The sequence below is a fragment of the Rattus norvegicus genome, chromosome 10, assembly GCF_021556685.1.
Source record: "Rattus norvegicus strain SHRSP/BbbUtx chromosome 10, alternate assembly SHRSP_T2T, whole genome shotgun sequence".
Taxonomy (NCBI): domain Eukaryota; kingdom Metazoa; phylum Chordata; class Mammalia; order Rodentia; family Muridae; genus Rattus; species Rattus norvegicus.
This window is the reverse complement of record NC_141543.1, coordinates 61,402,150-61,413,885: the sequence shown is the minus strand read 5'-3', so window position 1 is coordinate 61,413,885 and position 11,736 is coordinate 61,402,150. Positions and strand designations below refer to the sequence as shown.

Here is an 11,736-nt window from a genome sequence, read left to right as displayed (position 1 = left end):
TGAATGTGGGTCTGAATTCATGGTTTGTCTTTGGCAGGATTCTCCTTGCATAGAATTACGACTGTTAGCCACAGCTACAGTGGGACCTTTGATACCAAGGTGAGTTGAAAGGGAAGGAAAGCGAATGAGGAAAATTGAGAAATTTCCCTGAAACAACCAAGTGACAGGTAGAGGGTTCAACAGTTGAGGACAGAGGATATACGTATGACAAACATACAATGAAGACTATTTTGTCAACCAGAATTTGTCTCTTGGGCAACACACACAGTTTTGGGGAGCATAAGGCCTTCATTCTCTTTCTTGTTGTGCATGTCAGGAACAACAAAAACATGTCACTAATGTTCAAGTAAACAAATTGAGTAAAGGGCCCTTTCTCTTGCTAAGTGGTGATGGTTAAGGAAACCGAGAGCCTCATTGGTGCTTGCCTATCGTGCCCAAAGCCCCGAGTTGGATCTCCAGCACACAGGAACTGAGTATAGCAGTGCATGACTGCACTCCCAGAACGCTGGAGTCAGGAGGTTCAGATGTTCAAGGTCATCCCCAGCTACAAATGGAGTTCATGGTCAGTGTGAGCTATTTGAGACATGTCTAAAAAAGAAGAAAATAAGGAAAAAAGAAAGTAACCGTGTGCTGACCTTGGGTGGAAGGATTTGGTTATCCGAGAAAACCAAAGGCCAGACAGTAACAGCCCAAACTGACAGAGCCATGAAAGGGCCGAGTGTGGTGGGCCATGTCTTTAATCCAACCACGGGGAAGCAGAAGCAAGTGAATCTCCGATTTCAAGATCAGCCTGGTCTACACTGCAAATTTCAGGCCAGCCAGGGTTACACGGAGAGACCCTGTCTCAAACAGAACAAAGCAAACCCTGTGCCATCAGTTTCAACATGAAGGGACTTCTGAGGAAACCGTCTGACAGGAGGGACAGTGTGAGCCTTCACCTTCCGTGACACGCTCGCCTGAGTGAAGTCCTTAGTGCCCCCCAGTGTTTGTGCAAGCTTCCTCTGGGCAGTCCTCGTGTCTTTTTCAGACAGGGTTCTCACCTGGCTTTTTAACTTTCATTGTAATTATTCAACCACATTATAAATGGGGTTTATAAGGTGCTGGTTCTATATGAAGACTGGAAGGGATGGATTTGGAAGTAACACAGAAAACAGAAGTTAAAGTGGTGGGGGACGCTCTGGTGTCATGTGAGGAAGGCAGTGTGAGCACAGCTCACTTTGAGCCCCAGCAAAACATCAGTAAAAAGTGAGGTCACACCCCTGGGCAGCCAGAGAGCCTCCCCTGCCAGACCCTCAGCCAGTGGAGCCACCCGCGGAGGTGGGCAATGGAGTGATCGGCCTTTTCTAGAGGCCGGTGTGTAAACCTGAGAACTGCTGCCAGGGTACAGAACAAGCCTGCGCTGTGTGGGCTGTGATGAGTTACATTTTCAAAGGGATGGTTTAAATTCTTTATATTCAAATCTAGGTGGTGACTGGCAAGGGGAAAAAGGGGGTGCAAAGGGTTTAAAATTAGGCAGTAATGACTCGCCTGTGCACGGTACAATGCCTAATACGACAGTGGTCAGTAGTCTTCGCTCTGGACTTATACTATCACGGGCAAATCACCTAACATTCCCTGCCCTGCCAAACTCTTCATCTTTAAGTTGGCTCCAGAATGGCTCATTGTGGTAAATTTCGAAACTCTGTAATTGACTCAAAGTCACTCAACTGAACACTTAACACCTGGAACCCTATGATATGTAAGTTGTACCTAAATAAAGCTATTTTTAAAAGGTATGCCCACACCATACACATATCGTAAGAAATAAACATAAGCTGACAGCACACAGCCTGACACATAGTTAAAATAATAAATACTGATAATCAGAAGCCTGGTGTGCAGACAAGTGTTAGTAATCCCATCTACTTAGGAAGCTGAGGCAGGAGGATCACAAACCTAAGGTCTGTCTGAGCTACACAGTGAGTAAAAGTTCAGCCTGGACAACTCATCAAGATTCTGTCTCTGAAGTGGGGGTGGGGCACAGGGGGGAGGTAAGTTAGGGCCATAGTTTAGTGGTAGAGTGCTTGCCTGGCCCAAAGACAAGTTAAACACAAGGGCTGAAAATGGCGATTAGTCTGTTTTCTTAGAGGCTGGTTGAGACTTGAGAGATCGTGGCACTCAGTGCCCCTCGCTCTGCTGATGAGAGAACCAGACAGAAGGGACTGAAAGGCCTTCCTGAAGGGACAGCTCTCAGATGAGAGCCCAGGCTCCTAGGTTTTCTTCAGTACCATTGCTGTTCCCACCCCTAGCAAGGAAACATGAGAAATGGAGGACACAGAAGACAAGCAAAGATGTCCAAACAAAACCCTACGACCATCAGGCAAGCCAAAAAGGCTGTCACATCTCCATCCGTTACCCAGAGCCCCCGCTGCATGGTCACGAGAGCTCGGGTGTTGGAAGGGCCAGGCCTAGTTAGCCGCGTTATCCAGCTCACACCATAGCCAGCAGTCTGGCAAAGAAAGGCCACAGGGGCCTGTTTACTGCCTCCTGACAGGATGGCCGCCAACAGCAGGAGCTGAGACCATGCAGCAGGTGCCATCTGCACACAGTGCTGAAGCAAGGACAGCTTAACAAGCCTCTTAGGCCCATGCTCAGTAGCCTGGCTCCCACTGTTTCTCCACCCTCCTCTGAGTTTTCAGGCTTTTGCTTCCTGTCCTGTAAACTGTTTCCTTTCCAAGGGGACCTCTTCAAATGAATGAGGACCCTATCAGGGTTGTGAAAAGACTCAAGCTTCCTGCTTTCTCATCAATGCTAACAAGTTTGTTATGGTTGGGAGAGTCGGAGGCTTAAAAAAGAAATGGAGGGAAGGGTTAACTAAAGAATCCCAAAGCTAAGCAGTGGACAGCATAGGCTATAACTTTCTAATGTTTCAGGAGACATTGAGTCAACTCTGGTTCTTAGGAGTGGTGAACCCTGCCCCCACTTTTCATTAAGAACAACAATTTAGGCCAGACATGTGTACAGACCCCTGTGGAGATAGAAAGGAGGAAGGAAAGGCCAGAAGAGGATTAAGGCCTGGAACAACTTTTATGATTTAATTTAGTACACTGAAACTTCTCAATAAATAGTTCATAAAACTGCTTTATCACTTTCAGCCGACGACGGACACACACTCGGCGGATGGCCAGGGGAGGCCCTGTCCCTTCATCTGATCCTAGAGCCTGGGAACAGAGCAGTGGAGAAGTCTGCACCAAGCCTCCCCACACCACCTCCCTGGTTTGCAGATCACTCGCTACAGTGAACACTCTGGTGCCGGAGGAGGTGGGAGCTCCGACTAAAGGTCTTCTGGCACTCTTGACACTCATATGGCTTTTCTCCAGTGTGAGTTCTCTGGTGGATGGTGAGCTGGGAGTGCTGGCTGAACGTTTTCTCGCATTCGCTACACTCGTAAGGTTTCTCTCCGATATGAATCTTCTGGTGAAGCAGCAGTTCAGAATTATCCCAGAAGGTTCTTGCACATGCATTACACTGATGGGGCTTCTCTCCCGTGTGTATTCTCTGGTGGACAATCAGATGAGAGGTCCGTCTGAAAGCTTTCCCACACTCAAAGCACTCATAGGGTTTCTCCCCAGTGTGAATCCTCTCGTGCCTCAGGAGCTCTGAGTTACCCCTGAAAGCTTTCCCACATTCTTTGCACACATAGGGCTTCTCCCCAGTGTGAATTCTGATATGTCTAATAATCTCTGAGTTCTGGCCAAAAGTTTTCCCACACTCACTGCATTCATAGGGCTTGTCCCCTGTGTGGATTCTTTGATGGCGGATAAGCTCTGAACTCTGACCGAAGCCTTTCCCACACTCGTTACAGAGGTAGGGCTTTTCTCCTGTGTGGATCTTCTGATGTCGGATGAGGCCGGAGCTGTGCTTGAAGGCTTTCCCACACTCACTGCACTCATGGTACCTCTCCTCTGTGTGGATCCTCTGATGCTGGATGAGCTGTGAGCTAACCCGGAAGGTCTTCCTACACTCATTACACTCGTACGGCTTCTCTCCAGTGTGGATTCTCTGGTGCAGAATGAGGGCTGAGTTCTGACTGAAGGCTTTACCACACTCTTCACATTTATAAGGTCTTTCTCCAGTATGGATTCTGTGATGGTGGATCAGATGTGAGCTCTGAATGAAGGCCTTGCCACACTCGGTGCAGGCAAAGGGCTTCTCTCCGGCGTGAATTCTCTGGTGCCTTCGAAGGCTAGAATTAGTCCCGAAGGTCTTTCCACACTCTTTGCATTCAAAGGGTTTTTCTCCACTATGGACTCTCATATGCTGAATGAGATGTGAGTTCTGATTAAAAGTTTTCCCACATTCTTTACATGTGTGAGGCTTCTCTCCCACAGGAGTCCTCTGTGCTTTAGTAAGCTCTATACTCTCCATGAAGTTCTGGCCAGAGGCAGCACATGTGCTGACCCTCTCAGCTGTAGCATCTCCATGACACATCAGGACACTTGTATTAGGACTGAAGCCCCTTGGACTCTCCCTGTGTTTCTGGTCTTTCTCACCTGAGGAAGACCTCTTGAAAATAATTAACCCTGATGCAAAGTCTCTCTCCTGAGGGTACATTTGTTCTATAATCTCTTGCGAAGACTCTCTCAAATGTCCTTCTAGTATGTCTTCCTCACTTGCTGCTCCAAACTCATGGCCTTGGTAAACCTCCTGTGCCAGTTTTTCTAACGTTGGCCCATGTGATTCACAGTCTTGAGAAATGTCTTCCTTGGGAAGCACCTCCTTTTCCTCAGTCCCCATATCACAACCTGAAATGAGAGAGGGCGCTCATGTGAGGTTGCTCTGTGTCCTACCTAAATGACATTGAGGGGGAGAGGGGGAGACGACACAGGGCCTGGACATGGCACTGCTAAGACTCAAAGACCGCCCCGCCGATGAGGCAATGAGAGCCTGCTGCAGACTGTCTGCATGGTGAATACTGGCTTCCAGGAGTGAGAAAACCCATCAGAGGCAGAAGGAGACAGCAACAGGAAGTGTGTGGTGCAAAGATACCAGCAGGAATTGTGTGGCACTGACAGAGTCACAGGAGAACTCAAAGAGATAAAGAAAGCACCCGGGGCAGCTAATGGCCATATTAACAAGTGTATACAAAAAGGGTTGGGAAAAAGCAAAGTGATAAGTGAACAGAAATAACTTTTGAGTTGAAGACGAAAAAGCCACACAGTGTTTAACAAGAGGATGTGCGCATATATATAAAATTTATCTATATTACCAACAGTCCTATAGAGCAGTGCATGGTGGAGAGGGGTTACCCACTCCAAGGGTTGATATGACAGCCTATAATCTGTACAAAAGTAACTTCTTAGCCCTTACTCTTAGGTGAAGTGAGAGAAGTTTGCTGAACTGCACCAGCGCTCTGACCCACCCAAAAGAGCGTTTTAGGATTCTCTACGCTGTTTGCCAGCTGAGCAAGGCCAGGTTCATGTACTTGTCATTTGGAACTCACTTCTGGGGCAGGGATAGTGAAATTCCCAGAACTGTTATATTAGTTAGATCTAGGCTTGACTTCATATAATAATTATATATAAGATAGATATATAGATATAGATATACACACATATACAATATAAACAGAGTCTCAAACTCAGGATTTCCCTACTTCTGCTTCAGGATTATAGACACTACGCCTGAATATAATTTATTTTTTGAAACAGGCTGTCCTGGAACTCGCTATATAGACCAGGTTGGCTTTAAACTCAGAGCCCCTGCCTCCTGAGTTAGATGCACGTGCCACCATGCCTGGCAATAATAAGATTTTTAAGAACCATAATGACTTAGCCAAGGCATTAACTTATTTCTGTATTGCATAAAAGAAGTCCAGAGGCAGGCATTCGGGAGTGTGACAGAGTAGTGACGGCCTCTGGCTCTTTCCAGCTCAGATTCCCAGTCTTAGAGTTTGTTGGTATTCTAAGACTCATAATCGAAGATGATGCCCCAAGTATCACATCATGCCCTGGGAACAGATGCAAAGGAAAACAATACTGCCATGTGCTTTCCTTTGCCTGTCACTACCTCACTGACCAGAGTTTGGTCAAATGACTAAATGTGTAAAGGAAGATGAGGTATGTCACACACACACACACACACACACACACACACACACACACACACACGAGATCACTAAATAAATCCAAAGGTGACCCTCATTGGGGAATGAGCAGGGCAAAGAACTTAATCCTTAAAAACAGTAGATTGGGGTTGGGGATTTAGCTCAGTGGTAGAGCGCTTGCCTAGCAAGCGCAAGGTCCTGGGTTTGGTCCTCAGCTCCGGAAAAAAACAAAACAAACAAACAAACAAACAAACAAAACAAAAACAGTAGATTTGGGGGCTGGAGAGATGGCTCGGCAGTTAAGAGCCCCGACTGCTCTTCCAGAGGCGAATGCCAGCAGCAAACCACTGAACTGAGAATAGGACCCCGGTTGAAGGAATCAGAGAAAGAACTGGAAGAGCTTGAAGGGGCTCGAGACCCCATATGAACAACAATGCCAAGCAACCAGAGCTTCCAGGGACTAAGCCACTACCTAAAGACTATACATGGACTGACCCTGGACTCTGACCTCATAGGTAGCAATGAATATCCTAGTAAGAGCACCAGTGGAAGGGGAAGCCCTGGGTCCTGCTAAGACTGAACCCCCAGTGAACTAGACTGTTGCGGGGAGGGCGGCAAGGGGGGAGGAGGGGGAGGGAAACACCCATAAAGAAGGGGAGGGGGAGGGATTAGGGGGATGTTGGCCTGGAAACAGGGAAAGGGAATAACACTCGAAATGTAAATAAGAAATACTCAAGTTAAAAAAAAAAAGAAAAAAAAAAGAACTTGATCTCTACTGGAACCCTGAAGCCTAGGAACCTCTTTGTTGTCTCCCTCAAAGTGAGCTACAAGCCCCCAGCATCTTCTCATATTTTCCCATGGAGCAAGGAAAGACCCCCAAAGCTAGATTTCTCTCTCTCTCTCTCTCTCTCTCTCTCTCTCTCTCTCTCTCTCTCTTTTTCCTGTCAAAATCTGTGTAACTATAAGGATAGATTATGGAGTTGTGGCTATCTTTTTTTGGAACTATGCAAGTCTGGCTGGCCTAAAACTCACAAGATGCCTTTAAATTTGCAGAGATGGCCTGTCTCTGCCTCCTGAGCACTGGGGTTAAAGGCCCACAGCCATGCTAAGATTTTGGCTGTCTTCTCTATCCTTGGCATCATTCCATTCTGGAAGCACTGTCTTACAGAAATTCCCTCCTAGTGTCTTTAATCTCAGCGTTTAAGGGGATGAGGCAGAAGGCACATGATTGAAGCCAGTCTGGATTACATTCAGGATGCTGTGTGAAATAAAAATAGAAGAGAATTATTCTTGCCACAAGTGAATGTCACTCAAATACTCAACCAAGAAGTTTTCAGGAGCTGGTATTTCAGTATCTATGGACTTCCCACCTCCCTCTGACCTTCCTTTTCAAATCTTCAGGTCTTCTCTAGTTGCTTATCTTACAGTTTTGGTCTTGATGGATTTTTTTTCTCCTAAGAGTTCTGAAGAGCAAATCCAAGACTCAACAACTAAGCTGTACTTCTAGCCCTTCCTTTGTTTTGAGACAGGGTCTCAGTACATAGTCCCAGCTGGCCTAGAACTCTGTATGTAGACCAGGCTGGCCTGTAACATAAAGATCTACCTGCCTCTGCCTCCCAAGTACTGGGATTAAATGCACGTGTCATCACACCCTGTTTATTTTTTATGTTATTTGAGACAAACTCCACTAAGTTTCCAAAGCTGGCCCCCCAACTCACAATGCTGCTGCTTCAGCCCCCCCAGAGTACCTGAGTGCCTGGGATTACAGACATCAGTGTCATGCCTAGCTCAGCACCTTCTAGAGTTTGTTTGTTTGTTTTGTTTTAAAGGAAGTCAGCACTTGGGAAATCTATACCTGCACAAGATATGGAAAATCACTTAATCAGAGTAAAACAAGACAATAAAAGATATGGGAGCTGGGTGTGGTACCCCATATCTGTAATCCTAGAATTCAGGAGGCTAAGGCAGAAAAGTCACAAGTTTGAAGCCAGTCTGAGCTACAATGAGCCCCTATCACAAACAAACAAAACTAACGAAGGGGAAGGGACTCAAATTCAGTCTTCCGCATTATTATATTTACTTTGTATTCTGCCAGTGAATATAATGAGTGTAATTTCTAGGTGTCCTCTCACATAGAAATCAGAGCCACTCTCCACTCATATAGAGGGTCTTAGAAATAAAGCCACACATGAGCCCTCATTCTCATATAGAAGCCCCCAGGGCCTAAATGCATATTCCCCAAGCATTTCCCATCTCTTTGCTAAATCATGAGCTATTCCTGAAGATGGAGGAGGGAGGCTGAAAGCAGTCGGTTTTCATGTTGGGGGATGACAGGCAGACCTCTACCTGGTCTCTACAGCTTAGGATAGGGTCCTCAACTCTGCAAACCTGGACTTGTCTTAGCAAAGCACTGGAGGAGAAAAGTCTCGGAAACCTCATTCGGAAAGTTCTGATGGGCACACCTGCTAACGAACAGCAGCTAATGAAAACTGCATATTTTTGAGCCAGGGTGAACCAAATTCCATTACTCATCTGGCACAAGGCCCACCTCCTCCGGAAGTCCTCACTAACATCTGCAGGAAGGAGCCCTTGGTCCTCTGAAGCCGGGTTTTCCCCTAGTCCCTTTCTCACCTTTCCTTAACTACAGTTTCCATGTTACTTCCTGTTTGTTATGCTTTTCGAAGCTTCCAGAATGAATTATTTCCTACGGCTCACAATGCTCTCCTAATCAAGCCTGTTTCCTTTCCCCACATCCCACCTCACATTCCCCAACAACAACTAGCAGGTGCAGGTGTGCTCAGTATCCTGCAGGCCAAACACTGTCTATTCTTTAAAATGTCTCTGCCTTTGCAAAGAAACCATTCTCACTTCCTGGAATACTGCTGCTCACCTGTGCACTTAGCAAACATCGAGATGCAGCTGATGTGGGCAGCCCCCCTCCATCCTCCTTCTGACCTGCAGGCCCCAACAAGTGTTACTTCTTCATACAGACAATATGCCACCGTATTATGCATTTGCTTTTCTCTAGAGCAGAGGTTCTCAACCTTCCTAATGCCACTTCGACCCTATAATACACATGTTGTGGTGAACCCCGACCATAAAATTATTTTCATTGCTACCTCATAATTATAATTTTGCCGCTATGAATGATAATGTATAGATCTGTGTTTTCCAATGGTCTTAGGCAACCCTATAACAGGGACACTCAGCTCTCAGAGGAGTTGCACTACTCTAGACCATGAACAAGGATGATGTTCTACTCATCTTGTTAATTTCAGTGCTTAGCACATTTCTGATACCTGGTAAATATTAAGTGAGGTTTGTGTGCTATCTGGGTGACAAGTCTGCAGCTGTTTTGAAGGTTAACTGGAGTTTCCATTCATCATTGTCCCTAAAGAGACCAGGGCAGTGTCTGATATTGCTTTTTTATATAAGAATAAGTTCTTAGCCGGGCATAGTGGCACAAACCATTAATCCCAGCACATGGAAAACAGAAGCACGTGGATCTCTGAAAGTCTGAGGTCAACCTGATCTACATAGTGAGCTCTAGACTAGCCAGAGATATGCAGCAAGACCCTATCTCAAAAAAAATCAAACTAAAACAACAAAAGTTCTTTCTCGGGGGTTGGGGATTTAGCTCAGTGGTAGAGCGATTGCCTAGCAAGCGCAAGGCCCTGGGTTCGGTCCCCAGCTCCGAAAAAAAAAAAAAAAAAAGGAAAAGAAAAAGTTCTTTCTCCCAAGACATTATTATTTTCCTTCTCTGGTACCCGGAATCAAGGGAACTTCGTCAATTCTGTGCTCAATTCAGTCTCCTTTATGATTGTTATTACTCTTAATTATGTGTAGATGTGTGTTGCTCCATGAGTTACAGATGTGTATGCACATGAGTTACAGATGATATGAGGAGTGCTAGGAACCAAACCGGGGTCCTCTGAAAGAGCGGCAAGTACTGCTGAGCCGTCTCTTTAGTCAATTCTATCGTCTTTCTTTAACCTTAATAAGACAATGTTCTGCCTGCCGGCACAGGTCACAACATGTCACGAGGGCTACTCATTCTAGCAGTATACTTACGGAATGCAATACCAAAGGGGGGCGAGAGAGAGAGAGAGAGAGAGAGAGAGAGAGAGAGAGAGAGAGAGAGAGAGAATATATGAATGTGTGTGTGTGTGTGTGTGTGTGTGTGTGTGTGTGTGTGTGTGTGTGTGTGTGAGAGAGAGAATAGGCGTAAGTCGTAGGCATGCCCATATTGGACCCTGCTTCTCCAGTTTCCCTGGCTGACAAGGCCTGGAAGCAGAATTAGTATCGTCCCTGACAGTGCCCAGGCTCCACCCTCTCCGTGTGCAAATGAGTAGGAGCCCCGGGTGCTATAAAGTCCAAGGTCGTACAGCAAACCCCAGTCAGGGGCGAGCCTACAGTCAGGACTCCAGCTCCAAGCTGGGAGCCCCACGCCCTCCTCCCCCGGGCATGACGGAACCAAAGAGGCCTCACCGCTGGCGGATGCCGCCCACGCTCACTCCACTGGGCCTGGGGCGCTGCACCGCGGCGCGCACAGAACCGCAGCTGTCGTCTGGTGTCACGGGCGACCCACACCGGCCACTTCCGGTGCCGGGCGGCACTGCGGCCAATCCGAGAGAGTCCCACTCGCGGGAGGAACAGGTGGCCATCGGGTCCACACCTCCATACCCGTCCCAGCTTTCCCGTCTGCTGCTCTCGCCCTAATTCACTTCATCTTCGCCGGGCCGGGCAGGGGTGGTCGGCTTACGAGAATGTCCCGGTGCACCTTGCGAAACCCACTGCGTCCCCGGACCACTGACGCACAGGGTCCTCCCGGTTTCCTAGAACGGCTCCGGGAATGCACTTCCGCCCCGCAGCAGCCGCTCTGCGCGCCCCTGGCGTTTCCGTGGGCTGGAAAACTTGAAGCTCCGCAACTCTTCCCGCGGGGACGTGTTGAGCAGCGGTATTTGTGCCTTCCCTACCACTTTCCAAGAGTCTGTCAACCGAGGACCCTAGATTTAGGGTGCGCATGTCATCTTCTAGGAGCGAGGGGGGAGACCTGCTTTGAGGTTAGGAAGGCTTCAGGGAGTGATGCTTTGACAAAAATCTCAAGATCGAGTGTGATTTCCGTAGCCTGTTCAGGCAATAGGAACTGCATTATTTGCTGGCCTTCCTGTCTTCTTGAATAAATTTGATCTTTTAGTACAGCACGTATGTGACTATGAATGTGGTGATCCTCCTGCCTCAGCCTTCCAAGTGCTGAAATGAGCGACCATGCCCAGTGAAATAGACCTCTGTGTGTGGGGAGGTTGAGGCAGCGTCCTATTCTGCATCTAGGACTGGTCTTGAATTAATTGTGTATTAATAGTTCAACCTAGCCTCGAATTTAAGGCAGTCCTCCTGCCTCTACTCCCAGGTGTTGGGATTAGAGGCCTAAAATGATATACTTGTGATGGTTTAAATAAAAATGGCCCTCATAGGCCCATAGGGAGTGGCACTATTAGGAGGTGTGGCCTTGTTGGAGTAGGTGTGGCCTAGTTGGAGGAATTGTGTCACTGGAGGCCAGCTTAGAGGTCTCAAGCCCAAACCTGGGTGGTGTGTCACAGTCTCTTCCTACTGCCTGTGATCACATATAGAAAACTCTCAGCTACCTCTCT

At 47.3% G+C, this 11,736-nt stretch overlaps 1 protein-coding gene across 1 annotated transcript; it reads right to left on the bottom strand.

Annotated features, from left to right (window-relative positions):
* Positions 1–3,045: 3,045 nt before the first annotated feature.
* Zfp3 (zinc finger protein 3) lies at positions 3,046–11,285 on the bottom strand. Its single transcript, NM_001109034.1, is given in 2 exon segments — positions 3,046–4,784; positions 10,574–11,285. A coding segment is annotated over 1 exon segment (1,512 nt). The 5' UTR covers positions 4,777–4,784; positions 10,574–11,285; the 3' UTR covers positions 3,046–3,264.
* Positions 11,286–11,736: the final 451 nt, after the last annotated feature.